The sequence below is a fragment of the Mastomys coucha genome, unplaced genomic scaffold (genome assembly GCF_008632895.1).
Source record: "Mastomys coucha isolate ucsf_1 unplaced genomic scaffold, UCSF_Mcou_1 pScaffold22, whole genome shotgun sequence".
In the NCBI taxonomy this organism is placed as follows: Eukaryota; Metazoa; Chordata; class Mammalia; order Rodentia; family Muridae; genus Mastomys; species Mastomys coucha.
Window position 1 is genome coordinate 211,259,531 of NW_022196905.1, and position 27,968 is coordinate 211,287,498.

Consider the following 27,968-nt stretch of genomic DNA (forward strand, 5'->3'; position numbering starts at 1 on the left):
GGTTGGGCAGTGGTGGTATAGGCATTTAATTCCAGCACTTGGGAGGCAGAGGCAAGCGTATATCTGAATTCGAGGCCAGCCTGGTCTATAGAGCAAGTTCCAGGTCAGCCCACAAAGACAGAGAGAAAGAAGGGTGAAGCAGGCATTGTCAGGTAATCATATGGATAAAAGAATCTGGACTCTCCTGTACTCCTGAACCTTTTCTAAGTACTGGGATGATGTAAAAATAAACACTTTAAAACACAAAACACAAGCGCCCACCAATGTGAGCACTTCCTTAGGTCTCAGCAAGGTGGGAACAGTACACAGAGGACTTACCACAGCAAACTCATCTCGGTCCAAATGTCCATCCTTGTCAATGTCACTAAGGTCCCAGACCTAAGGGGACAGACAGATCCAGGAGAGTGAAGTGAGAAGGAAGGGCCTGTAAGGCTCACCCAGCACAAGCATGAGACCAAGACAATCACTGGCCCTTAGGGAGCTGTATACCTGCTTTCTAACATACCCACACACATGAACACACACATAACACACACTTAACACACACACACACACACACACACACACACACTCTGCACACAAAGAAAAGAAAAGGAAAGAGAAAGGAGAAGGATTTAAGAAATAGTCTGTGACAAGAGGCTGAGGCAAGATTAGAAGCTTAAGGCCGGCCTGGGCTACAGAGTTCCAGGCCTGTCTTGGCTATATAGCAAGATCCTCTCTGTGGTGGGCTAAGTGGGATGCCCCCTGGCTCACACATTTGCAAACTTAGTCCTCAGCTGGTGAACTGCTAAGGAAGGATGAGGAGATATGGCCTTGCTGGAAGAGTTGTGCACTGTGGGGTTAGGCTCTGAGGTTTCAAAAGCTCATGCCAGGTCTCTCCCTGCCTCTCTGCCTATGGATCAGGTGTAGCTCTGAGCTACTGCCTGCTGCCATGCTTTCTACCATGATGATAATGGACTAAACCTCTGAAACTGTACACAAGCCCCCAATTAAATGCTTTATAAGAGCTGCCTTGTTCATAGAGTCTCTTCGTAGCAACAGAAACAGTAACTAAGGCCATACCTAAAACTGTCAAAACAAGCAAGCAAAACAGCCGCCTGGAACCTACAGCTCTTGAAAACCATCCTTTGATGGAGGGCTGAAGACTGAGGTCGAGACCTGCACCCTTCCTACAGCATGCTCTCTTCCCCAGGCAGCCCTCTCAACTGAAATTTGAATCAAACCTGGGTCCTCTGCAGTGCTCGGAAGCCCTAAGACCCAGCCCCAACATCACAGACTTTAAAGTCTATTTTGAAATGTAACTGGACAGGTGCTGCCCACAGTTGTAGAACTTGGGAGGCAGAGGCACATCTAATGGGCATCAAGAGACAGTCTCAGAGCCACTGAGACTACAGTGCTGCTTTAGGCTCTACCAGAGGTTAGGGCCTCTGTAGCAACACCCCACAGATGACAAGCTTGCCTGATCCACATATGCCATGAGGCAAGCTGCCGGGATGATGCCTTGGGTGCAGCCAAGCTCCTCTAGAGGAACAGAGCCCGTAGTAGGGGACCTGAAGCCAAACACTTTACATTCATAAGAACAAATATGAAGTTCATTTTTAATGTGAAGGACTCCCGATGTAGGATCCTGCTACACAAACTGGGCTGGCCTCAAATTTATGCTCCTCCTGCCTCAGCCTTTTGGGATTATAGGTGTGCATTGCCACATCCACTAAAACTGAGGCTTTAACATAAGTGAATCAAAGAAATGCACTATGGAGGTGGATCAGTAGTTTAAGGTTACACCCAGCCAATATGGGAGACAAGAGACCCCATCTCAAAATAATAAAACCAAAAATGAAATATCTAAGACTATTTCTAAACCTGTAAGTTGAAAGTGCCTTAACTTTCCAGACTGACAGGCAGGAAAAAGTGTTTCCTTAAAAACAGAAAGCAAGGGCCAATGAAATGGCTCAGCAGGTTAAGTGCCTGCTGGAAAGTCTGAAAAGGTGAGTTTGTCCTCACATAGGAGAGAACCAGATCCTGCAAGCTTTCCTCTAACCTTCACAGATACACAGTGCTATACACACATACTATGCACATGCACACACTAAGTTTTTAAATGTAGGCAGCATGGTGGCACATGCCTTTAATCCCAGCACTGGGGAAGTATAGTTTAGTAGATTTTATGAACTCAAGACCAGTACTATCTACACAAAGAGTTCCAAGCCAACCAGGGCTGCATTGCAAAACCCAAGAAAGAAAAAAAGAAATTTCAATGTAATTGTTGTTTAAAGGTGGACGTGGTGGCATGCACTTATAAACCCAGTACTGGGAAGGCTGAGACAGGATGATTGATGCCTGGACTCTCTAGTCAGTCAGCCCAGCTCAGCAACTTAGTAAATTCTAGGCCCACTGAAAGACCCAATCTAAAAAAAAGGAGATAGCAGTTTAGGGATGCATCTAAGGTGGTCCTCTGAACCTCACATATATATGTATTCCTGGGAAGACTTTTTTTTTTAAACAAGTGGAAAGAAACACACACACAAAAGAAAAAAAGGACTCGTGCTGGGCTCAGCGTAGGCTCTCTGGTTACAGGTACATGTAGCCTTCTCCGTCTGCCTATGCCTCCCATCATAAAATGGAAGGATGCCAGCGTCTTCCCAGGGCAAAAGAGCAGTCCTGACATACAGGGAGCACCTGGTGGTATAGTGCATGATGGTGGGAGAAAGGTGACTGCTAACAGCCAAACATACTGCAGTGCAGGATGGGAAAGCACCCAGCCCAGCCCCTTACCCTTCCCAGCACATCCAGAGGTAGTTTCGAGTTCATGAGGACTGGCTTGACCTTGTCTCCAGAGAGTAGCCCATTGACTGGTAGAAGGCTTTCAAAGATGCCGTCAAACTTTGCCTTCTCTTCCACCTACCAGGAAAGAAGCCAGACTGAGTAAGAGCAAGCAGCATGGATCCATACCCAGGTCTGCCTACTCAGTAAAAACAAGATGTCTGGGTTTCCAGGGAGAATTTATGGCCTGGGAGGAACAGCTCCCTGGCATCTGTGAGCCTGGGGACCATGGGGAGCAGAGGCCAGCAGGGTGATGTTTCCCTCTGGAGTGAACATGACCAAAGTCAACCTCTAGTAGAACCAATGGCACAGCCTCTCATTCCAGCACTCAAGACAGAGCTAGAAAGATGGAGGGCTTGAAGCCAGCCTGTGCTATATGGGGAGATCCTGTCTCAAATGTCAACCTACGTGCCAACGTTTTGCTTCTCATATTTCAAACACAAGCTGCGATGGGGCTCAATGCAGTAAAGGCTTGAGTGCCAATTTCATCACCCAGAAAAAAGGTTTGGAAAAGAGAACTAGTGCTATGGCTTGGTAGGTAGAGTGCCCAAGAAGCATGCACAAAAGGCCCTGGACTCCATCCAGCATGTATATTCCACCTGCATTTCCAGCACTCAATTCAAGGTGGAGGCAGGAGGAGTTCAAGATCATTCTTGGCTGCACAGCAAATTTGAATACATGAGACCCTGTCTCAGAGAAACAAACTAATGGGGCTAAGGATGTAGCTTGGTGATGAAGCCCTTGTCTGAGAAGCTCAAATCTGTCCAAGAGATGGCTAACAGGATCAAGAAGGAAGGGAGAAGAACATGAACCATAGGGGTAGGGCTGCCGCCATTCTGAGAGCATTCACAGCTCACACTTGTAGGTCCAACTCTGGCTCAGGAGTCACCAGTTTTATAAACATGTATCTCAAGTTTTAACTTACTTATTGTGTGTGTATACACTTGAGTGGGAGCACACACACCATGGTACTTGTGTGGCAACCAGAGGATAGTTCTCTCCTTCCATCACATGGATTCCAGGATCACCACACTTGGCAGCCAGCACTTCTGCTCACTGAGCCATCTCGCCAGCCCATCTTTCTTGTTTTTGAGACAGGTTCTTCCCTACATGACCCATGCTGGCCTTGAACATGTGATCTGTCCTCCAGCCTCAAGTTCCCAAGTGTTGGGATGACAAGCTTGTGCCACTATGATAAAACAGTGACTGAGACAGGAGTTGGGGGGACTGGGGTATTGCTGTGAAGTTCTCACCATGCTGCTTGTTGTGCACATGAACTTTGGGACTTCGGATTAGGAAAGTAGTAGAATAATTTAAATAGGGGTTTAATGGACCATCTTAGTAGGAGCATAGAAGACAGTGCTGAGGGTGATTTGAACTGCGGAAAAAGAATAATTAGTATGTGGCCTAGAAATTGTTCTGTAATAATGTGACCAAAAAAAAAAAAAGTGTCACTGGGCGGTGGTGGCACACGCCTTTAATCCTAGCACTTGGGAGGCAGAGGCAGGGGGATTTGTGAGTTTGAGGCCAGCCTGGTCTACAGAGTGAGTTCCAGGAGAGCCAGAGCTACACAGAGAAACCCTGTCTCGAAAAACCAAAAAAAAAAAAAGTGGCCATTCTCTGAAAAATCTGCCTGAAGCTAAATCAAAGAGTTTGGGATTAACAGGGCTGGCTGAGGAGATGTCAGAGCAGCCTAGTATTATTGACTCTGTCCTATGGTTAGTGATGGTGGTTCTTTTTTTTTTTTTTTTTTTTTTTAAACTCTTATGTATTGCATCTCCATGCAGTTTTCCCTCCCCCTTCTTATCCCCATCCACTCCTCCTCCACTTCCCTTCAGAAAGAGCAGGCCTCCAAGAGATATCATCTATAGTAAAAGGAACAAGCTGAGCAAGGAAAAACACAAAAGGTAGAGCTTAAGGAGAAAAGTCCCGGGGGTGTGATGGAGCTGTGTCTAGTGCTTACCAAGACCTAAGGGCAAGACCCCACCCAGGCAAGCTTTGAACTTCTGAAAAGAAATTGCAAAAACTTTAGGGTTAGGCATGGTAGTGCTGCCCATAATCCCAGCACTCAGAGGCCAGGGCAGGGAGATCTCTTGAGTTCAAGACCGGCCCGGACTACAGAGCAAATTCCAGGACAACCAAGCTTAGGTAGTGAAGGAGACCATCGAAAACAGAAAGCTGGTAAAGATATAACTGAATGAGGAGGCCATGTTCCTGCCAAGGTTAAGAAGCAGAACTTGACAGCTTTGGCTATGTGGTTCTGGTTTGGAGGAAAAGATACAAGAAAGGGTTACAGAATCTCCCTCCATGACTAAAGAAAGCCACTGAGGCCCGGCAGGTAGTAGGGAGTGTCCCTGCATGAAGCCTACAGAGGCCATTGTGTGAAGCTGAAGCTTGGATTGCCTTAGGGACCTCAAAATGTTGCAGATGCCAGAGCCATGGGATAGCTTCAACAGAAAGTAGAACTAGCTCATGAGAAAGAAGCGTGCTGCAGCCAGCAGAGCAGGATGGATTAGAGCACTGAAAAGTGCTTTGATAGCAGACGTGGATACAGGGTTTGCAGTTTGCCCTCATGTTTTCACTCTTACTTTTGTTCAGTATTTCCTCACTATGTTCCTTTTCTTTCCTTTTGGAAAGGTAATGTACATCCTGTGCCATTGTATGCTGGTAAAATGATATCTATTTTTTCATTTTGGTTTTATAGGGAACTACAGTAAAAGAGACTGTATGAATCTCAGAAGAGACTCTGGATTTTTTTTGTTTTGTTTTGTTTTTTTTCGTTTTGTTTTGTTTTTCTTCGAGACAGGGTTTCTTTGTGTAGCCCTGGCTGTCCTGGAACTCACTCTGTAGACCAGGCTGGCCTTGAACTCAGAAATCCGCCTGTCTCTGCCCCCAAAGTGCTGGGATTAAAGGTGTGCACCACCACTGCCCGGTGAGACTTTGGACTTTTAAACAGGGATAAGACTGTGATAGACTATGAAGATTTTTGAAGGTAGACTGTGTGAATTTTGCATTATGATATGGCTTTGCCTATGGGGGCCAGAGAATGGAATGTGGTGGTTTGAATGAAAATGGCCCCAGAGGTTCATAGGAAGTGACTATTAGGAGATAAGGCCTTGCTGGGATAGGGGCCTTGTTGGAGGAAGTGTCATTATGGGTGGACTACGTAGTTTCAAAACTCCAAGCCAGGTCTAGTGGCTTTCTCTTTAGCTCTCCAGCACCATGTCTGCCTGCATACCACCATGCTTCCCACCATGATGATAATGGGCTAAATCTCTGAAACTATAGGCCAGCCCAATTACATGTTTTCATTTATAAGAATTGTTGAGGTCAGGCTGGAGAGATAGCTCAGTGGTTAAGAGCACTGATTGCTCTTCCAGAGGTCCTGAGTTCAGTTTCCAGCAACTACATGGTAGCTCACAACTATCTGTAATGGGCATCCGATGCCACCCTCTAGTGTGTCTGAAGACAGAGACAGTATACCCACATACATGAAATAAATAAATAAATCTTTAAAAAAAAAAAAAAAGAATTGCTAGGGGCTGGCGAGATAGCTCAGCGGGTAAGAGCACTGACTGCTCTTCTGAAGTTCCTGAGTTCAAATCCCAGCAACCACATGGTGGCTCACAACCACCTGTAATGAGATCTGATGCCCTCTTCTGGTGCATCTGAAAACAGCTACAGTGTATTAAGCCGAAGCCAGTGGGACCCGTCCTGAGTTCAATTCCTAGTCACATGATGGCTCATGGCCATCTGTACAGCTACAGTGTACTCATACACATAAAATAAATAAATAAATCATAAAAAAGAGTTGCTGAAGTCATCGTGTCTCCTTATACCAATTAGACAGTGACTAAGACAGCCACTATGCTTGTTTGCTAATTTTTCTTTCCTAGAGGCAAGACCACATCACCTTATGCATGGAAAAGAATACCTTAGGTGCTGAGAACGGGTTTTTGAAGATCAGTGGACACCTCAGAGAGGGGAGAGTGGCTAGAAGACTGCCTGAGCAGGGTGTCTCCTGTGAATTCTGAAGAGGCAATACAAGCAACACAGCCTCAAATGTGTGCTGAGAGCTCAGGAATTTAACTGCAACCTCAAATCCTTAGCTCCCTTGCTTCAAGACTCAGCTGCTGGCTATAGTAAAGAGCTCTGAGAAGCAATTTTCCAAGCCAAGCTTAAGCATAGCTATTTTCTCTGTGCTGGAGAGGTAGAAGCAGAGGGTCAGGAATCAAGAACTGCTTCTGCTATAGCTTGAGTTTGATATCAGTCTGGGTGACGTGAGACCCTTTCTCAATAAGCAAAAAACAAAAATTAAAGAGATAGAGAGATGGCTTAGAGGTTAAGATCACCGAAGTGCAGTTCCCAACCCTAGCTGCAGGGAATTCCACCCCCACTTTTGGTCTCCAAGAGCACAAAGACCCACCATAGATATACAAATAATTTAAATAAAATAAATTCTTAAAAACTAATAAAATCAAAACACAGATGACCCTGCAATACTATGGAGACATAAAAAGGCAAACGTGTTCCAGAATATTCTGAATAGTATGAATGGTTTGTCCCTGTTCACTTACCCGCACAGCCCAATGGGTCTCTGCAGATGACTGTGTGGCCATCAGTGGGCTGCTGGTATCATGCTGAGGAAGAAAGGCACATGTGAGCCAAAGGATCTTATTCCAAAATGGGAAGACCACCAAATGGGGATGACCTATGACCTCACAGCTCCCCTCCCAGGTGTGAGCCACAGGTATGCACACAGATCAATGACCATTTATAGCTACGTGAGGCTCCAAACAGCCAAAGGTGGACAAATGAGCTGTACCCCAGGTCATGACAGTAACAATATCCTGATCCAGGCTATGATGTGGGCAGGCTGAGGGAAAAATGTCACATGGAAGGCCATCATATCCTATATGACTCCATTAAGAGAAATGTCCCAAAAAGACAAATCTACACAGAAAGATGCCAAGGACTGGGTGATGGAGAAACGAAGATTAAGGGATGGCACTGGGCCTTCCTTTTGGGAGGTAAGAACTGGGATTCAGGATGATGGCTTCTCAACACTGTCATGTGTCACTTATATGTGCTTTAGTTAGTTAGTTAGTTAGTTAGTTAGTTATTGTTCTTGAGATAGGATATCACTGCGTCCTGGAACTCACTCTGTAGACCAGGCTGGCCTCCAACTCAAAGAGATGTGTCTGCCTCTCAAGTACTGGTATTAAGGGTGTGAGTCGAGAAGCCTAGCTGTACTGTGCATTTAAAAATGGAGACTTATATGTGCATTCCACCTTGACTAAAACATAGGAAAGACAAGGGAAAACATGGAGCCACACACACACAGTACCAGGAGGGTATGAGTACTCACAAATTTTGGTGGTGGCATAGTGAGGCTCAGATTGTTCAAGGTGACTTCGTGGCCACTCTGTGCACAGGCCACCAGTCGCAGCGCAACATAGAAACCCTGTAAACCCAAAAAAGAGGCTTCAACACCATAAGGCAGGCAGGCAGGCCGTAAGGTTTTCAGTTCCACTGTGCTGACTGCAGCACCACAGCCGGTGGCCATTAGTAAGTCCTGAGCACTTACTAATGCTAAAAGGTCCAAGCCAAAGGATTTTCCCTGAGATAATGAGCTTCTAGATTAGGAGAGGCTAGAGCAGTCATACACTCATAATGACTGATGGATCAAACACACCTATCCTACTTTGTTTTCTGTTTCTGTGGGGCCAGGAGTAGGAAGTAAAGCCTTAGGAATTCCAGGCAAGAACTTTCCTCCAAAGCAGTACTGCAGCCCAGGTACTGGATTTTTTAAAAAAAGGATTTTTGAGAAGAAACTGTATGTATTTATTAGGAAGGCAAGAGTCATGTGCATCCAGAGTACATGTAAAAATTGGAGACCTTGGGGAATTCATCTCTCTCCTTCCACTGTATGGGTCTAGGGACTGAATTCAGGTTGTTGTTGTTGTTGTTGGGCATGGCAGCAAACACCTTCATCAGAGGAACTGTCTTGCTGACCTACTTTTTCTTTTTAGTTAGTTTTGCTGTGTTTTTTAATCTATTTTCTTAATGAGTGTCTGTCTGTACGCACACCTACACATCAGAAGAAGGCATCAGATTCCAACATAGATGGTTGTGAGCCACCATTTGGTTGCTAGGAATTTAACACAGGAACTCTTGAGTTATGAATTAAGTCTCAAGGGGCTGGTGAGATGGCTCAGCAGGTAAGAGCACTGACTGCTCTTCCAAAGGTCCTGAGTTCAAGTCCCAACAACCACATGGTGGCTCACAACCACCTGCAATGAGATCTGTTGCCCTCTTCCGGTGCGTCTAAAGACAGCTACAGTGTACTTATTTATAATAATAAATAAATCTTTGGGCCGGAGCAAGTGTGGCTGACCTGAACGAGTGGGACCAACCGGAGCAAGCAGAGGTCCTAAATTCAATACCTAACACCTAAATTCAATACCCAAAAACCACATGAAGGCTCACAACCATTTGTATAGCTACAGTGTACTCATATACATAAAATAAATAAATAAATCTTTTTTTTGTTTTGTTTTGTTTTGTTTTCCAAAACAGGGTTTCTCTGTGCAGCCCTGGCTGTCCTGGAACTCACTCTGTAGATCAGGCTGGCCTTGAACTCAGAAATCCGCCTACCTCTGCCTCCCAAGTGATGGGATTAAAGGCATGTGCTGCCACCACCTAACAAGTTCTGCTACTTTTAATGAGTGTGTGCACACCAATGTAAGTACCCTTAAAAGTGCCAGATTTCCTGGAGCTGGAGTGGGAACTGAATTCTGTTCTCTGCCAGAGCAGCAAGCACTCTTAACCCTGCGCCATCTCTCTAGCCTTTTTTTTTTTTTTTTGGAGACAGGCTCTTACTATGCAGTCTGAAGGGGAACTCTCAACCCTCCCATCTTAGCCTCTTTAGTACCTGCATGACCTATGTTCTGTGGTAAGCTGTCAATTTTGACACAAACTAGAGTGAGCTAATAAAGAACCATGATCAACGAACTGCCTCCATTAAAGTGGCCTGTGGAATATCTATGGAACATTTACCTAATTAATGATTCATAGCACCACCCCAGGGCTGGTGGTCCTGAGTTCTATAAGAAAGCAGGCTGAGCAAGCCATAGGGAGTAAGCCAGTGGGCAATGATCCTGCATGGCCTCTGCTTCAGCTCCTACCTCTAGGTTCCTGCCTCTAGTTCCTCCCCTGGTTTCCCCAATAATGAACTATAACCTGTAAGTCAAATAAACTCCTCCTCTCCAGCTACTTTTGGTCATCTTTATTAGTGACAGAGGCTGAGACGGGCTGAGACCCTACAGCAGCAGCTTCTCTCCTGGCCTGAAAAGTACAAACACTGTGAGTATTCTGTGGATGGCTTTAGAATTATGCCTTCCATGGGCCTATCCATGTCCACAGATGCCGTGGAGGAACACATGGTGTCAGAGGAAAGGTGGAAACGACAGTGTGATGGTCTGAGGAGCCGCCAACGGTTCTCAGTACCTTCACTAAGCAGCTGCACACCCCAATCTCAAGGAAGGGAGGTACTGGTGGCTAGCAGATAGCCAGACTCAAGGACTTGGGATACAAGAACAGCCTCAGACAGCAGTTGAGAGAAGGGCTGGGGAATCCACTGGCACCCAGGGCCAGGCCACTTTCACAACTTTGTCAGCACAGCACTGCAAAGCCTGTTGCCAGCCAGCACTTTGAGGACAGACACAAGTCCACTCAGAATGCTCCTCAAGAGCAGAGCCTGGGGCTCCAGGGGAACCTGAGAGTCAGGGTATCCTGCATACACCTCCACAGTACACTGCACTGGACCATGACCACTTTGGCTGCAGGCCCTGGTTTAGTGCTGTGACAACAGCAGTCTGACATGGTGTTAGAATTGTGTGAACAAGCATCCCTGGGGAGAGCTGCTCATAGACAAGGGGCTAGAAGGGGGCATAGGAACCCACCAAACCACTTTTGGCATCTTTACATAAGTATACAATTACTTTGCTATAGAGCAGTCTTTAGGCTGAAAACATGGCTCCATGATTAAGAGCATGTGTGGATCATGAAGAGAACCAGAGTTCATTTCCCAGCACCCCCATTAAGCAGCTTCCAACTGCCTGTCACCTCACCTCCAGGGGAATCTGACATCTTCTGACCTCCATGGGACACATGCATGCACACACACATTTCTGTGTTGTTGTGTCATCATCCTGTGTTGTGTGTTTGTGTGTGTGTGTGTGTGTGTGTGTGTTTCAAAACAGTCTCAGTGTGTAGCCCTGGCTGGCCTGGTGCTCACAGAGATCCATCTACCTGCCTCTGATGACTGTTGGGACTTAAGGTGTGTACCACCATATCAGGTACAATTCATTTTAATTATCTTAATTCTTTAAAATGTTTTAATCATTTACAGTTTTTGTTTTGTTTAAAGGTGTGTGTGTGTGTTCTGAGTGGTCAGAAGATGGCACTGATCCTTTGAGACTGGAATTGCAGATGGCTAAGCTGCCAAATATGGGTGCTGGGACCTGAACTCTGTAACAGCTGAACCCGCTCTCTAGCCTGATGTGTTTAGTTCAGTCTGGCACAATGGGAACTACGTAGGAAGAAAGTCTCAATGAGGGGCTGCTTCAAACAGGCTGGCTTATGGGGAGTCTTCCTGGGTGACCTGAGATGGGGAGGCCTACCTGCATACGGCCACACCACCCCTGGGCTAGGCCTGGACTGAGGGAACAGGAACCACAGCAACAGGTAAAGAGACTGAGACAGGCACAAGACAGTCAAAGGCATGTCACTAAGTCAGGGGCCTAGACATTCCACAGTGACAACTCCTCACTTGAGCCTGGCAGCTATGTGTGAATGACAGCAGTCAGTGGAAGATGTGTACAAGTAATCCAGCCTCAGGGGTGCCCAGCCCCTCCCCTGCTCCATGTGTGCATATATACCTGTTTGTCCAAGAACCCTTTACCTTCGGGGTCTGCCAAGTCCCATATCTGTGGAGACACAAAAGGGTGAAGGTGCCTATTTAGAGCACTACACGGCAACATGATGAACCTATAGCTATCAAGACACCAAAAGCTCTCTGCTCTGGTCTGCTGTCTATGCCTTGAAGGTGACTACCACCTGAGACTGACTAGGCTAGCCTCAAACTCAAGAAATCTATTACCCTCTGCCTCCAGAGTGCTGGGATTAAAGGAGCGCTCCCCATACCTGGCATTGTGGCTTTGGTTTATCTTTGCAAAGACAGATCATACTATGCAGCCCAGGCTGATCCTTCTGCCTTAGCCTCCCAAGTGTGAGAACAGGCAAGGAAGGTCATATCTAACAGCTTCATCCAGGCCTGTCTTCACACCCACCAGTTACAGCTAAGAGGCTCGGGTGTCCTGGCCCTACCCCTGCCCCGTGGAAGATCTGCATAGCTGCTTTCATTCCAAGGACACAGGAAGCCATGCTTCATCTTCCCTACCTTCCCCAGGATGATGTCTGAGAGCCCCGATTTCTTCAGAAACAGCGCAGCCTCGCTTGCCCCAATTCTCCCTGTGTAGGCAGGGTCCACCTGCAAAGGGACAGCAAGAGTCGACATACCCACTTAGAGATACTATCTCCATGTGTACTCACAGAAAGCTGCTTTAACTGCACGCCCAACGTCAACAAAGATAATGTGTGGCTAGGTGCAACTCAGTGGCTGAGCTGCTGTGCATGTAAGAGGCTCTAGGTTTTGCCTACAGCAGCAACACATACATGCACACAGGAGTACATACATATACAACATATATAAAGGCAATAATGGGCTGGAGAAATGGTTGGTTGGCAAAGGTGCCTGCCACCAAGCCTGACAGCCTGAGTTTGATCCCTGGAACCCACATGGTTAAAGGAGAAAGCTGACCCTTACAAGTTGTCCCTTGACCTCCACAGGCATGCTATGGTACAGGTGAACACACATACCTACACAGAAAAGAAAAAGAAGATAACACTTAGACATACCTGTTTGTAATAAGACTCGTATAATGGATTTCCACTGGGAATCTAAACAAAACAAAAGAGTCACAAAGTGCTCACAAGCAAGTGTGGCCTGGCAACAAAGAAACACCCTCCCATCCTGGCCCTTTTCTCTTCAGGTACTATTGTTGTTTTGTTTCATTTTTGTCGGGACAAGGCACTGCTAGATAGTCCTGGCTGGCCTTAAAGTCCTAGTGATCCTCTAGTTTCAGACTCTTGAGTGTAGGAACTGCCACACCCAGCCTCAAGCCAAATGATCTCTTGCCTTAGCCTTAAGTGGAGGTGACAATACACAATGTTTTGCCATCACCAAAATATGCACCCGTTCTAGTAAGGATGTGTGCATCCCGCATCCCCAGCACAGAGAGCTCACATAGGATAGGCAGTGGCAGAAGCAAGGCCCCTTTCTTTGCCTCCTTCCAAGCCCCATGTGTTGGGCAAGTGTCAGTATGTGATCGTGGGTCATCAGCATGCATTTGGCTGTTTTCAGGCCCCCTTCCAGCTACCTAACAGCTGACAGTGCACAGATTTATGCTGCAGGGGTCTTCCAGGACACACGACCTTGTGCTGAAAGCATCCATTCCCACTGTGCAGGAAGCCCAAGGACACCCCACAATCAGCCAGAACGTGTCTGGCTCAGTCCAAGCTTCAGTCCACAGGTTCCCACTGAGGCCAATGAGGGAGGTAATGGGATAATGGGTGCCATCCATACAGCTGTGAGGAGATGGAGAAGGGTGCCATCCACACAGCTGTGGGGAGATGGAAGGAACTTCTGAGTCATTATGAGAGGTTTATCAACACTTCCTTAAGGTCTGTGGAGCATGTCTTCAAGTCCCTGCACTCAGGAGGCAGAGGCAGGAGGATCTCTTTGAGTCTGAGGCCAGGCTGGTCTACATAGTGATTTCAAGGTTACCTAGGGCTAAACATAACGTGACTGTCTTTAAAAACAAATAAGCACTCCTTAGCCTGGCCTGCCTATGATACTGATGGGTCCTGTCTAAAGACAAAACCCAAACCGAGTAGAACTGCCAGATCCACAATTAAGAGAAACAAGCCCCAACATTCAGAGAGGCTGCCATAGCCGGGCCCAATCAAGCCTGTTCCAACCCTGGGACTGACTGCATCCTAAGGAGGGGCCTAGGGGCAGGGCAGCAGAGTGCTGTGGACACAGATGAGGAAACAGTAAACAACACACATGAATCACACTTCCTTTTGTGCCATTGCTTCCTGGGGACAGTGAAGCCACAGCTGCAGGTTGCCTAAGTATTCACTGTGACACCATCCAAGCCTCAGTCCACAGCTTTGGCCAATCTGTGAAACAGGTATGAACAGAAACTGCAGTCACAGCTAGCTCATGATATAGGCAGTGGTCCTCAAGGCGAGCTCCCAGAAAAGGATAGAGCCTTCTGTTTGCCCACATTTGCCACATAAACTACCCACACAAGTCTAGGGACCAGAGAACAAGGCTTTGAGGGCAAGAGGCTGCAGGGCATGAAGATGGCCATAGCCCACTACACAGCCAGGACACCACTTTCCTCAAATCATAGCATGCAGGTCCCTGAGTTCCCTTCACTTTTCCTTCAGCTGGGCGAGATGGCAGGAAGAGGACATGGAACAGTTCTGTACACTGCTGCTGAAGCAGCTTCAAAATACCACAGCTCTGGAGAAAACAGGAACGTGGCAATACCCCTGTGGAGGGGATGGTCCAGGGATCACATCCCAGAAGCTCCAACCCTGGCAGGGCCTGGCCAAGAGCAGGCTCCTCACAAGCCTCAGCATCCAGCTGGCTCCTGCCACATCTACTTCCTATGTGCTCAGCCAAAACTGAGCTTCAGCTACAGGTAGATTTTGGACCTCTGGGGCTGAGGAAACGCTCAGGAGGCAAGCAAGAGGGCCTGAATTAGGATCTCCAAAGCATGTGTAATGGCAGCTGTAATCCCAGCACCCCTTCTGTTAGAGAAGAGGCAGCTCTTGAACCAGCCAGAGCAGTGTACACAGTGGAAGGAAGGAGATACCCAATACCATCTGTCCTGACAGCGCCTGCTGCACTGTCCGCACCACACCCATGCACAGTGGCTTTGTTGTTTCGTTTTGTTTATATTTTTGAATCTTTGAGGAGGGCTTATTTTGTGCTCAGGATTGATCCTAGGGCCTCATACATGCTAGGCCATCTCTACCTGAGCCATGCCCCCAGCCCCTCACTGGGGGATTCTAGGAGCTCTATAGCGCCCAACAGGTGGCAGGGGTGAAAAGACACAAAAGAAAGAATGTAAATGACGAAAGTATGTAAAATCCATTCTCCTAAAAAATGATCACAGTGAAACACAGTAGCACATGCCTGTTATCCCAATGATTTCCTCAAGGGAGGAGGATCTAGACAAGGGCAGTCTCAGGCACCCTGGAATACCTGAGACCATCTCACCCTCCTTTGAAAGGCTACACTCCTCACTCAATGTTTCACATCCAGCACTTTCATCTGAAGACTGTGTTTTCAGACAAGGACTTCTTAGTGTATATCCCTAAACAATGTAGCACTAGAAACCTAGCTTGGGCTGATCTCAAACTCTCAGCAAGCTCTGCCTCTGCTCCCTAAGGCTGGGATTACTGGTAGTGTACATATGCCACCATGCCTGGTCTTGAGCTCCTCATTCAGTCATCCTATAGTGCAACACTACAGGGCAGACAATATGCTACCTCCTGTTTATTGGTGGGACAATGGACCTTCTCTCATGCAGGTAGGCACTGAGTGCTGGGGCTTACAGGACGCCCCAGGCTGGGAGGTCTTCACTCCATCCTAACTTGCTGCAAAGACAGTCCAGGTGTGGCAGAGCTGGGCAGTTACATGGGCTTGTGACCTGAGAAAATGCATTCTTGGGGTTCCACAATAGTGTACTTTATAAAACCAAAGCAGCCAGTGGCCAGAGACTGAGCATATAAAGCCACTTGAAAACAAACAGGTGCAGCCTGCTGTTTCCCCAAGGAGCACATATTGCCCTTGGTACAGGAGGAAGGCACAGTCTGAAGTCCTGCACGGAAGCCCAGACATGACATAGAACATGGCCTGCAGAGGTGTGAGTGCCAGTCCTGTCATCCCAGCTCTTTGCCGTAGGAACAAGCAGAAAGTAACAAGAGAAGCTGGTCATGGAAATATGACCTGTAGCTGTGGTGGGCTCTTTCAACCCTGGGCTATACGGTAAGACCCTGCCTCCGAACACACAAAAACATTAACAGGGTCAAGGATGTAGCTCAGGTGGCAGAGTGCTTGCCTGGCATGCACAAAGCCTGGCTCCATCTCTACAACCACATAAATAATCCCAGCATTCAGGAGAGGTAGGCAGGACAGTGAGGTGAAGGTCATCGCTGAGGCCAACCTCAGCTACATAAGAACCCGTTTCAAAAAAAGTTTTTTGTTTTTTTAGAAACTGGGGGCAGTGGTGGTGCACACCTTTAATCCAAGCACTAGGGAGGCAGAGGCAGGTGGATCTCTGTGAGTTTGAGGACAGCCTGGGGCTACATAGTGACACCCTATCTTGAAAAAATAAAAACAAAACAAAACAAAACAAAACAAAAAAAAAAAAAAAAAAACTGGGCTGGCAAGATGGCCCAGTGACTAAGACATCTTGCAAGTTTGGTGTCTTAAGTCACTGTTCTATTGTGGTAATAAAACACCAGGACCATAAGCAAAAGGGTTTTCAGTTTCAGAGACTTAGTCCATTATCATCATAGCAGGAGCACGGCAGCACACATGCAGGGGCTTGTGTGCTGTATCTGATCTGTAGGCAGAGAGAGAGAGACACTCTGGGCTTGGCTTGGACTTTTGAAACCTCAAAACTCACCCCCAGTGACACACCTCCTCTAACAAGGCCACACCTCTTTTTTATTACATTTTTAATTACTTTATTTATTTATATCCCAAATGTTGCCTCCTCCCAGTCCTCCCTCCCAGAGTTGAGTTCTTCACCCCATCTCCCCTCCCCTTCACCTCTAAAAGGGAGCTCCCCCTCCTCCCTACTCCCCCAGGCAATCAAATCTCTACAGGATTAGGCGCATCTTCTCCCACTGAGGCCAGACAAGGCAGTTCTCTGCTACACACGTGCCAGGGGCCTCGGACCACCCCATGTATGCTATTTGTTTGAGAGCCACACCTCTTAATCTTTACCATTCTTTCAAATAGCGCCACTCCCTCAAATATATGGTCTACGAGGGTCATTTGCATTCAAAGCACAACCACACCTGGTGACCTAGCTTCAATACACACCGTGTCCTCTAAGAAAAGGGATGGCTTCATATACACACCATGTCCTCTAAGAAAAGGGATGGCTTCATATACATACCGTGTCCTCTAAGAAAAGGGATGGCTTCATATACACACCGTGTCCTCTGACTGCCCACTCCGACCTCCATACACAATGTGGCATATGCTCTACCTTTCCATAATAATAAAATTATTTTAAAATTAACAAAGAAACAGAGCTGTGGCTCAGCAGAGCATTAATTTGCACAGACAAGATCCTAGGTTTTATTCTCAGCACTTCAACAAATAAATAAATAAATAAATAAATAAATAAATAAATAAATAAATAAAGGTAAAAATAAGGAACGAGATAGACCATAAAGAAGGGTAGGCCATGCTAGGTTAGGAGGACAATGTTCCTCACTCACAGCTGTGCTGGGAGAACATCTGGCTGCAAAGTGTCCAGTCAACAGAGCTTCCTAACTGGGGCCCTTTCAGGTTATGGGCACTTTTCATATCACACAGCACCATCTTCTGCATAGGACTCAAATCTAAATACAGAACTCAGCTGTTCCCAGGAGCTTTGCACACACAGCCTAGCAAGCGAGGTACTCTCTACACAGCGTATGTCATGCATGCCAGTCCCAGATGGTCAGGTGTGCAACTTACTGCCTGTAGAGCCATGCCTATAAAGAACTATTGTATTGTGGAGCACTCCCGCTTGGGGTTTTGAGCAAAGCAATGTGTAGCCTGCATTACAGAACAGAATGAAGTGCCAGCCTTGCTGTCTACTCAGCAAAGTCAAGGCCAGTTATGGAACAGAGCTAGCAGAGGCCACGAACAAATTCTGGGTCCTGCTCTGGAGGTGAAACAACGCAACTGCAGACACTAACCTGTGTGTCCCAGATGTGCAGGCTTAAGCCACTTACCTGAACTACAGCCAGACTTCGGCTGATACAGAAAGGCAGAACTAAACAATGTGCCTGTGCATGGCATGTGTGTGCCACAGTGCATCCAGGTGTCAGAGGACAACTTGTAAGAGTCAGTTCTCATCCACCATGTAGATCCCAGGGCTCAAAGGTGAATCAGCAGGCTTGGCAGCAAGCACCTTTAGTGGCTTCTTAATTTTTAAAAAATGTTAAAAATAGCTGGGCAGTGTGGCACATCCCTTTAATACCAGTGCTCAAGAGGCAGAGACAGGTGGATCTCTGATTGAAGCCAGACTCATCTACAGAGAGTTCTAGGACAGCCAGGTACTTTCTACACAAAGAAACCCTGTCTCAAAGAGCCAATAAATAAATAAATAAATAAATAAATAAATAAATAAATAAATAAAATGAAAAATTGTGTGTATGTGCAATTCTATTTTAATTAAAAACTGTACGTGTGTGCACTCCTGTTAGAGGGCAGGTTAGTCTCCCACCTTGTGGATCCAGAACTGAACTCAGAGTTGTCAGGCTTGGCAGCAAGTGCCTTCACCTACTGAGCCATCTTGCCAGCCACCCATCCCTTTTTAAGGAATCATTGGTGGAAGATGTTGGAGAGGTGGCTTAGTGGTTAAGAGCACATACTGAACTTGCAAAGACCTGAGTCAGGCAGCTCACAACTGCCTACAACTTCAGTTCCAGGGAACCGACACCTCCTCTGACCTCCAAAGGTACTACCTGTATGTGCATTTCACACAAACTCATGCAGGAACTGCAAATAAAAATAAACAAGTCAGAAGAAGAAAAAGAGGAAGAAAGGCTAACGTATCTGACTGCAGCTTTCTGTTGCCATGTCAACCAAGGAGATATGACAGGCAGAAGACAAGTGTATATACCATGCGCATAACAGAGCCTAGATGTAACTGTGAGACATGCCCACTAAGATCTATTTGCTCATTATTTTGACATTTTGAGACATGATGTCAATATGTAGCTAATGCTTGCCTCAACTCCCAGCAGTCATTCTGCCTCAGCCTCCAAAACACTGGGATTGCAGGCGTTTAGGCAGCACCACACTGCCCTGCACGACAGCCTCCATGTTTGCAATGTTAGAGGTGGAACCTTGATTTTGGTACATGCTAGGCAAGGGCTCCACCACGGAGCTACACCTCTAGCCCTATTCCAATGGAGTCTAATAAAAGCAGGGCAGTAGCTAAAGGTGCTTGCCCCCAAGTCTGATGCCTGAGCTTGACCCCGACTCTTGGCAAGCTGTCCTCTGACCTCCCCACACACAATACAGTGCCCAAACATAAATAAGTGTAATATTTTTTTAAAGACGTAGAAGCCACACCAGGAACCTCTTCTGAAGGCTGGAAGACGGAGGTAGCTTGGTAACCAGAAGGACAGTTTTCAGCACAGTGCTGGAGCAACACAGAACAAAGTGGCTCTTAGCCTGCAGGTCACATGCTGGTGATATATAAGAGATACAGGTAAAAATTCAAATGATCATGACTTCATTCAGTATAAAATGTAAAAATATTGCCAGGCAGTGATGGCGCATGCCTTTAATCCCAGTACTTGGGAGGCAGAGGCAGGCAGATCTTTGAGTTCGAGGCCAACCTGGTCTACAGAGTGAGTTCCAGGACAACAAGGGCTATACAGAGAAACCCTGTCTCGAAAAACCTAAGGGGGGGAGGGAATCAGGGAAAATCTTTAGGATTCAGAGATAGATGAAGACAGAGAAGCTGGTGCCTGTTGCACGTGTACAGAAGCTAGGCTGCACATCCAGGCTGGTTCATCCAGCGCTTACTGAGCACGTCATGACCCAGGTTCTCCTCAGCCATACTTCCTGAGCATACACAGTACCAGGTTCCATCCACAGCACTGAAGTGACAAAAATGAGTCCTCAGACCTGATACTACAGTGAAAGACTAACTCAAGCTGCCTGAATTCAAATGCTCACAGAAGAACAGTAGGAGACAAGGAGGTCAGGTGTCTACAGAGCACTCATCCTCCTACACAGCACTGTCCAATGAGTGGCAAAGCATACAAGGGCTGTTCCAGGAAAGACACAAACGGGGAAAAGTGCAAAGATGCTGGATGCCAAGAGCAGGCAGAGAAACAGAAACGAAATGCCCTGGGGCAGCCACTGCTAAAACCCCCCCAACTGCACAATGCTGCAGCTGTCCTGGGCCTCCACTCTTCAACAAGAAGAGCTGGTGTGTAAAGCACCCTGTCACTAACCTACACATGTCCACCTGTCCTGCTGAAAGCCACACATGGCTCCCAGAGAGTCAACTCAGCAGACACGGATGGAGCACGTTAGACACAGAGGGCAAACCAGTCCTTGGAGGCTGAGACAGGGGAATTACTAGCTCTGGGAGAGCCTAGGCTCTGCACTTCCCCCTCCAAAAGAACATACTTGAAGGCCAAGCTATAGTTCAACAAGCTGGGAGGGAGGCAGAGGGAAAGGGACAAGGAAGAGGGAGCTGGGAGCACAGCCTGGGACTGAGGTGCTCCGTGGTAAGGTGCCTGCTTACAAGCATGGAAACTGGACTTAGATCCCTAGCAGGCACATTTAAAAGAAAACAATAAAAGGTTTGGTGTGATTAGATACATCTGTAACTCTAGGAAGGAGATGTGGGAACCCAGAGCTGAGAGGGCAGCCACTCTAGCCATCAATGAGCCCTGGGCCCAATTAGAGATTCTCAAAAGATAAGGCTGAGCCAGTGACGTGCCTCAGCCAGTAAGGGCACCTGTCACGAAACCTTGACAACCTCAGTTTGATCTCTGAACCCTCCAAGGTAGAAGCCAACCTCTGACCTCAACAGGGAACACCATGACAGTCTCGTGGACAAGCGCATATATGATACAAAATTTTAAAAAAATTAAAGACAAGGTTGAGAGCAATAGGAGACACAACACTACTTTCCCAGACTCCACATGAATAAGCACACACGTGTACTTGTATACACTCAGGCACATACAAAAATTAAAGTGAAAACATACCATAAATTTAAGCACAACACATACAAATACAATAGGATAACTGAATAATCTAGAAAACTACCATACAAACCCTATGGCCACATAAAGCAACCAGAGACTGAGCACAAGAGGCCAGTCCCAAAAGGTGACCGCTTGCCACAGGAAGAGCCAGCTCTAATTGCTGGGGAATTGGAGGAAGGAGGAAAGCATGAAGGAGGGGAGACCACTGTCACAGGCGCACATGACTACAACAATCTCACTGTTTCTTTTTCTGTCTGTGTACGCACACGCACACACTCATGTGCCCCAACTCTAAAGCCAAGGTAAAAGACTGGTGCAGAGATGGCAGTGTGGCTACCTGTGGTGAGCTTATGCTGTCATTCGACCCTTCCTCTCCCTCTAGCATGGCAGGCCTCTGTGTATAAGACCATGGCCAGGCGCTTCTGTTCTGCCAGGAACCTGAACAGCCAGGCTGATGATCTGCAGATGTTGAAAGAGAAGAGAACTTTTCTACCAATAAGACCAGGCTCTTGTCCAACCCTGAAGAGCTGCCTTTCTGGGCAGGGTGAGTCTTACGGGAAGAAGAGTGTTGTGCCTATGTGAGGCCCTGGGTTTCAGGGCTAACACACATCTGTACCCCCAGCTACAGCAGCAGCCTGAAGTTCACCAAAAAAACCTGTCCAGATGTGCAAGCCAGGAAGGGTCCTGATGTGCAGGGCAGAAAGGGTGATAGTGCTGTTTCCTCCTGAAGTCAGAAATGGACAGACAGGGACAGTAAGCAGCTAAGGACTGACCAAGCCAGTAGCCTCCTGAGACTGACAGAGCACAGCAGAAAAGATGTCTTAGCTTGGGCCACATCTGCTACGGCTGCCAAGCACTGGTCTAGTAAGGAGGGAGGACATGGAGCCCCACACCACAGCTCAAGGTCCTGCTTCCATCCCCAGCACCACAGAAAAAGACCAAAGGTTGAAAACTACACATGGTGTGGTGAGACCACACTAACAGGGCTTCCTTGGTAGCTGGCTTACCTCTTCCACGTTCTCTGGAGTCCAGACTTGCACCATCTTTCTCTGTCCATAGGACAGGTGGTTGGAGGAGCTGGTAGAGAGTGGTGGTTCGAGTAGGTTTGGCCTCCATAGACTGATGTGTTTGAATGATTGGCCCATTCAAAGTGAATGAGAAAGTGGAGCCAGGAAAATGTTTAGATTCCCAAACAGTTCCATGAACTGAATAACCTAGAGACAACCTAGCTGGGTGTGCCCACCCCAGCCAGAGGCCACTTGCCCACTCTCCATGTGTGGAACTAGGGGAAAGCAAAGAGCATCAATTGCTACCAGGTGACCTAGGATCCCATCCTCCTCTACAAGAAATGACCCTGAGGCCGGACAGTGGTGGCGCACACCCTTAATCCTAGCACTTGGGAGGCAGAGGAAGGTGGATTTCTGAATTCAAGGTCAGCCTGGTCTACAGAGTGAGTTCCAGGACAGCCAGGGCTACTCAGAGAAACCCTGTCTCAAAAAACCAAAAAAAAGAAAAGAAAGAAAAAAAGAAAAAAAAAATGACCCTGAGAGCAAAGGTTACTTGCAGCAGCCCTCTGAGATAACAGACCTTAAAGCAGTCTGCCTGGCTCTGCTCTGTGTCTTAATGAGGGGTTTCCACTGCTGTGAAGACACACCATGACCAAGGGAACTCTTAGAAAGGACAACATTTAATTGGGGCTGGCTTACAGTTTCAGAGGTTCAGTCCATTATCATCAAGGAGGGAAACATGACAGCATGCAGGCAGGACGTGGTGCTAAAGGAGCTGAGAGCTCTACATCTTCATCTGAAGGTGGCCAGAAGGAGACTGGATTTTTTTCACACTGGGCATAGCTTGAGCATTTTTAAGATCTCAAAGCCCCACCTCCATAGTGACACACTCGCTTTAACAAAGTCACACCTCCTCCAACAAGGCCACACCTCCAAACAGTGCCACTCACCATGGGTCAAGCATTCAAACACATCAGTCTATGGAGGCCAAACCTACTCAAACCACCACCCTCTGCCAGCTCCTCCAACCACCTTAATTTGACTCACTAAGGCAAGCAATCCCACCCTGATATAGTAACACATGCCAGTCACCTTAGGACTTGAGAGGCAGGAAGCTGTGAGTTGTATAAGCAAGCCTGAGCTAAGGTGACTTTGTCTCAGAAAACAGAGAGACAGCTAAGCAGTCCTGTGCAGGGGCCAACAGCTCCATTCAACGGATGTGGATTCCGTTCCTAGCCCAGCCTTGGATTGCTGGGCAGCCCTGGGACAGTAGGCCTCCTTTTATTTTTTTTTTTTAAAGATTTTTTTTTTGCTGGGCGGTGGTGGCGCACACCTTTAATCCCAGCACTTGGGAGGCAGAGGCAGGCGAATTTCTGAGTTCGAGGCCAGCCTGGTCTACAGAGTGAGTTCCAGGACAGCCAAGGCTATACAGAGAAAGCCTGTCTCAAAAAACAAAAACAAAAGCAAAAGCAAAAGATTTTTTTTTTTTAATGAGTACACTACAGCTATCTTGGGACACACACTAGAAGAGAGCATTGAATCCCATTACACATGGCTGTGAGCCACCATGTGGTTGCTGGGAATTGAACTCAGGACCTCTAGAAGAGCAGTCAGTAACTGCTGAGCCATCTCTCCAAGCCTAGACCTCCTTTTAGAGTTTCAGTCTCCAAAACCCACCACTAAAGCCTGGCTGTAGTGATTCATTCACATCACACGGCTCCAGATGGAAATTCATCCTGTCCCTAGAAAGGCCCTCTACCCTGCCTCCACACAAGCTTCTCCAACCCTGCTTCCTTATTCCATCAACCAGGGCTCGAGGATGCAGTGTGGGTAACAACGCTTAAGCTTCATGAAGGACAACCCACAAAGGGAGTACAGGATGATAGACAGGGACTGTGTGGCACAGTAAGGGACTTCAAAGCTGAAGCAAGAACTCTGCAGCAGAGAGCACAGAAGCCACATGTCACACAAGTCATCCCAGTAGTAGGGAAGTCTAGGTCAGCTTGGGCTAAACAATGAAACTCCCATCCCAAACAATAATAATGATAATAAAGAGAGACGAAGGTGGGTTGGGGCAGGATTCAATCAGGCAGAAGAGCACATGCTAGGTAACAAGGCTGTTCACAATATGCTGAGAGGCTGGGATGAGTGCCTTGGGAGGGGCCTGCAAACCAGAGGGCAGGGTAGACTACAACCCCAGCAAGACTGACCTAGAAGCTGAGGTGCAGGGATGACTGTAAGCAGGATGACTGCCTCCCTCCAGGACATCATTAAAAGCACCCAGGGTAGTAGAGAGGAAGACTCTGCTTCAGGTAGCCTGCACACTGAGTGTCTATCCAAGGGACAGTCAACAGATGCAGCAGTGCCCAAAAGCTCCAGATACTACATGCTCACCACCCATCACAGTCCACCCTCACCTCTACCTGTTCTGCAACAGCATCGTGGAAAACCTGAGGTTATCACCCCAAAGGGCACCTCAGCTCAGCAGACTTGCCTGTCACACCCAGAGCCACCTCCCACCTTCTGGAGAAGCCCACTCTGCACAGCACTGTGTCTGCAAGGATGCCCTGGGCCTGGACAGACTCCTTTCTGCCATCTCTCTTCTAGAGTGCCTCTCCCTCTGCCTAACCCACTGTCCACTCCCTGAGCACAGAGACCAGGACTTAGCTTTGAATGCATCTGGCCTCCACTAGGATGCTTCTAAACTGACCCCGAGCCCTGCAGGGCCAGCCCACCCTCCTTCCCAGTCTGGACAATCACTGGCATCACCAGCCTTGGCCACTGCCCAGCTACTACCTGGGGCCTTAGACAGCAGGTGCTGAGCTCCAGGATCTTGAGCCATAGTCCAGTCAACTGACACAAACAGGAGTAAACTGGCCAGGTGAAAGGACCAGAGTCAAAGACACTTCTAGTCAAGGAAGAACAAAAGCCAGCGTGCCCTCTGCCTGGCCACCACATGCTGCAGTCCCACTTGCCAACATGAAGCTTCTCCCCAACCATTTCCAAAGACAAGAACACAGCACTATGGACTAGGCCTAGGAGGACTCCCAGCCTCTCTCTGCCTAACTAGAGGAGCAGGCAGAGCAACTTCACCATTAGGTTGTCTCTACTGACTGCCCCATAGCAATTTCAGAAAACCCTAAACAGATCATGCAGGTTAGTGTACTCCTGTACAAACACATACATCTGCTCACTCACCTACAGTCACAATCATGGCAGCACCCTTCCCTTGTTTTCTTTTCCTGCCTGATGAGATTCATAAAACATTAGACACTGTCACTCCTGGATGTCACAATGGTTTCCATGCTTAGTGCTGGGGCTGACTGCTCCCCAGCCAAGACTGAGCCACTGTCCTGGGCAGTGTGTCTCTCCCACCCTATGCCCTGGGCCCCAAACTGAGGAAAGTACTTCTTAAGTTCTGACTCATGGAGGCCAGTCCTGAATTCTCCTTCTCCTTGCATTTGTCACACTGTGGGAGTTGGCAGTGCAGGCCCCTACACACCTGCCACACACTATGCCCTATTCCTCACATGCTCCAGTGTAGCCCCACTTGGCCCAGACTCCCAGCTCCTATCCCAAGTTTCCAAAACTACCAGGAGTAAAAGGGACAACCTGAGAGAACAACCCCAGAGAACAAAACCCAAGAGGTAAATGCCTGCCAGACCCCACCAGAGCATAGCTGCATCTGGGACCACAACAGATGGGGGGGACAAGGGGGCGTGACCTGAGGCTCATCCAGCCCAATGGGGGTAATAATGCTGCTAAATACTACAGTCACATTTCCACCTGAAAATTAGCTTCTCTTAATCCAAAAGGAGTGTGCTTTTCAATTTTATATTTCCCAGCAAAGAAAACCGTCCTCAGCTATTTGCCTAGCATGTGTGAGTTGATGGCTTCCATTCCCAACACCAAAAAAATAAGGGCTAGGAGGCTGGAGGAAGGGCAGGCTAGTTCCCTGTGATGAGGCCCTCTCCATCTGCCAATGGACATCTGTGCCAAAGAGGTAAAGCAGAGGTGAGAAGTAGCCTGTGGCTGCCCTGGAGCTTAAGGCTGGTCTCAGCCTCTGGTGTGCACAGCCAATGGCTACTTCTTTCATGTATTTGTTTACTGGGAGGACATGCATGGGCACAGTGCCTGTGGAAGTCAGAGGATAACTTGTAAGAATTCAATCTCATCCCAGCACTTGGGAGGCAGAGGCAGGCGGATTTCTAAGTTCGAGGTCAGCCTGGTCTACAGACTGAGTTCCAGGACAGCCAGGGCTACACAGAGAAACCCTGTCTCGAAAAACCAAAAAAAAAAAAAAAAAAAATTCAATCTCTCTTTCTATATGTGGCTTCGGAATTGGATTCAAATCATCAGACTTGGTGGAAAGTTCCTCTATGCACTGAGCCATCTCACAGGTCCATGCCTTGACTGCATATCTGAAACTGCACACCCACGTCCAGCGTGCTGCTCCGTGGCAGTACACACCACCCAGCCCCACCCAGGGTTTCATGACTCCTTTGACAGCTCTGCTGTGAACATGCAGCCACACCCTGGGATACAGAATGAATGGTAAGGCATGGGCAGGAAAGGAAATATATCATGAATCAATCATTCCACCTAGGAATTCCTAAACCAGGAACAGTGGCTGCTGTGAGCCCCCAGCTACTCAGGAGGCTAAAGCATGGAGGTAAAAATTTCGAGGACAGCCTGAGCCACACTGGGAGAGTCTGTCTCAAAATAAAGTTATTTCATTTTTTTAAAAACTTATTTATTTTTATTTTATGTGCATTGGCGCTTTACCTACATGTATGTCTGTGTGAGGGTGTCAGATCTTGGAGTTACAGACAGTTGTAAGCTGCCATGTGGGTGCTGGGAATTAAACCCAGGTCCTCTGGAAGAGCAGTCAGTGAGCCATCTCTCTATCCACCAGAATAAATTTTTTTTTGGGGGGGGGAGTTCGAGACAGGGTTTCTCTGTATAGTCCTGGCTGTCCTGGAGCTCACTCTGTAGACCAGGCTGGTCTCGAACTCAGAAATCCACCTGCCTCTGCCCAGAATAAATTTCTTAAGGCCAGAGCTATAGCTCAGTTGGTAGAGCACAATCTTGGTGGTTCATGCCTGTCATCCCTGCTCTGGGAGGGAGGGGGAGAAAGATCATATGCATACTCAGGGAGTTTCAGCCTGGGCACCATGACAGCCTGTCTCAAAATATGTTTTTGTTTTGTTTTAAATGAGACAGAGAGTTTGTAATAATATATAAATCACAAACAGACACGTAGCAAAGAACAGAGAGTCCATCATACCAGCCAGCTGTTTGTGAGAAAAGGCTCCCCTGGAGGAGACAGCTCAGCTGAGGCAGGTAAAGCAGCTGAACAGAGAGAAGAAGATGGGTATTCCAGTCAGGACACTGTGGGTGCAAAGGTCTCAGGACAGCTCACAGGGCAGGTAGTGCTAAGTGTGAGAACCCTGGTGTGCCACCTGCCGATGGAGGCAGCCCTTCTCAAGCAGCATTTCTGGTGTCTCTCACTGCTTTCAGTCAGTAAGAGGCAACCCTGGCTGGAATCAGAGGGTGAAAGTTCTCCCATAGAGCAGGAGCAGGGGCCGAAGGGCCCAACTGCTGTGCCATCGGAACCTTGCTGGGATCACTGGGGATGGAGAGTAGAGGAAAGCATTAGCCTAGAATACATGAAGGAGGCTCTGGGTTCAGAGTCTGGCACTCCTACGGCAAACCAAGCACAATTGCTTCTAAGCCCACATCAGACACAGTAGCTAATGGCCTAAACTACACAGAGAGTGGAACCCATCATGCCCTTAGCCAATGGAGTCACTACCCTGTCCAGTGGCTGTGGCCCTGCCTAAGGACAGTGATTAGGTGTCACTCCCCGTGAAACCCTTGGCCTCAGGCCAGCCTCTGGACAAGCAGCCACCTTTGTCCAGGACAAATTTGCAGTCCAGGCACACACCAGTGTGTTATTTACCAAAACACCTT

At 47.6% G+C, this 27,968-nt stretch overlaps 1 protein-coding gene across 10 annotated transcripts in view; it reads right to left on the reverse strand.

The window, feature by feature from the left end:
• Eps15l1 (epidermal growth factor receptor pathway substrate 15 like 1) overlaps positions 1 to 27,968 on the reverse strand; it is a 121,188-nt gene that overhangs the window by 86,807 nt on the left and 6,413 nt on the right. For all 10 annotated transcript variants that reach the window (XM_031340289.1, XM_031340288.1, XM_031340285.1 and 7 more), the window contains exons 2-8: positions 12,805 to 12,846; positions 12,287 to 12,376; positions 11,766 to 11,813; positions 8,192 to 8,287; positions 7,401 to 7,463; positions 2,776 to 2,901; positions 319 to 378 (exon numbers count right to left, since the gene is read on the reverse strand). In XM_031340289.1, coding sequence (XP_031196149.1) covers positions 319 to 378; positions 2,776 to 2,901; positions 7,401 to 7,463; positions 8,192 to 8,287; positions 11,766 to 11,813; positions 12,287 to 12,376; positions 12,805 to 12,846 — 525 coding nt within the window. The remainder of the gene's footprint in view (positions 1 to 318; positions 379 to 2,775; positions 2,902 to 7,400; positions 7,464 to 8,191; positions 8,288 to 11,765; positions 11,814 to 12,286; positions 12,377 to 12,804; positions 12,847 to 27,968) is intronic.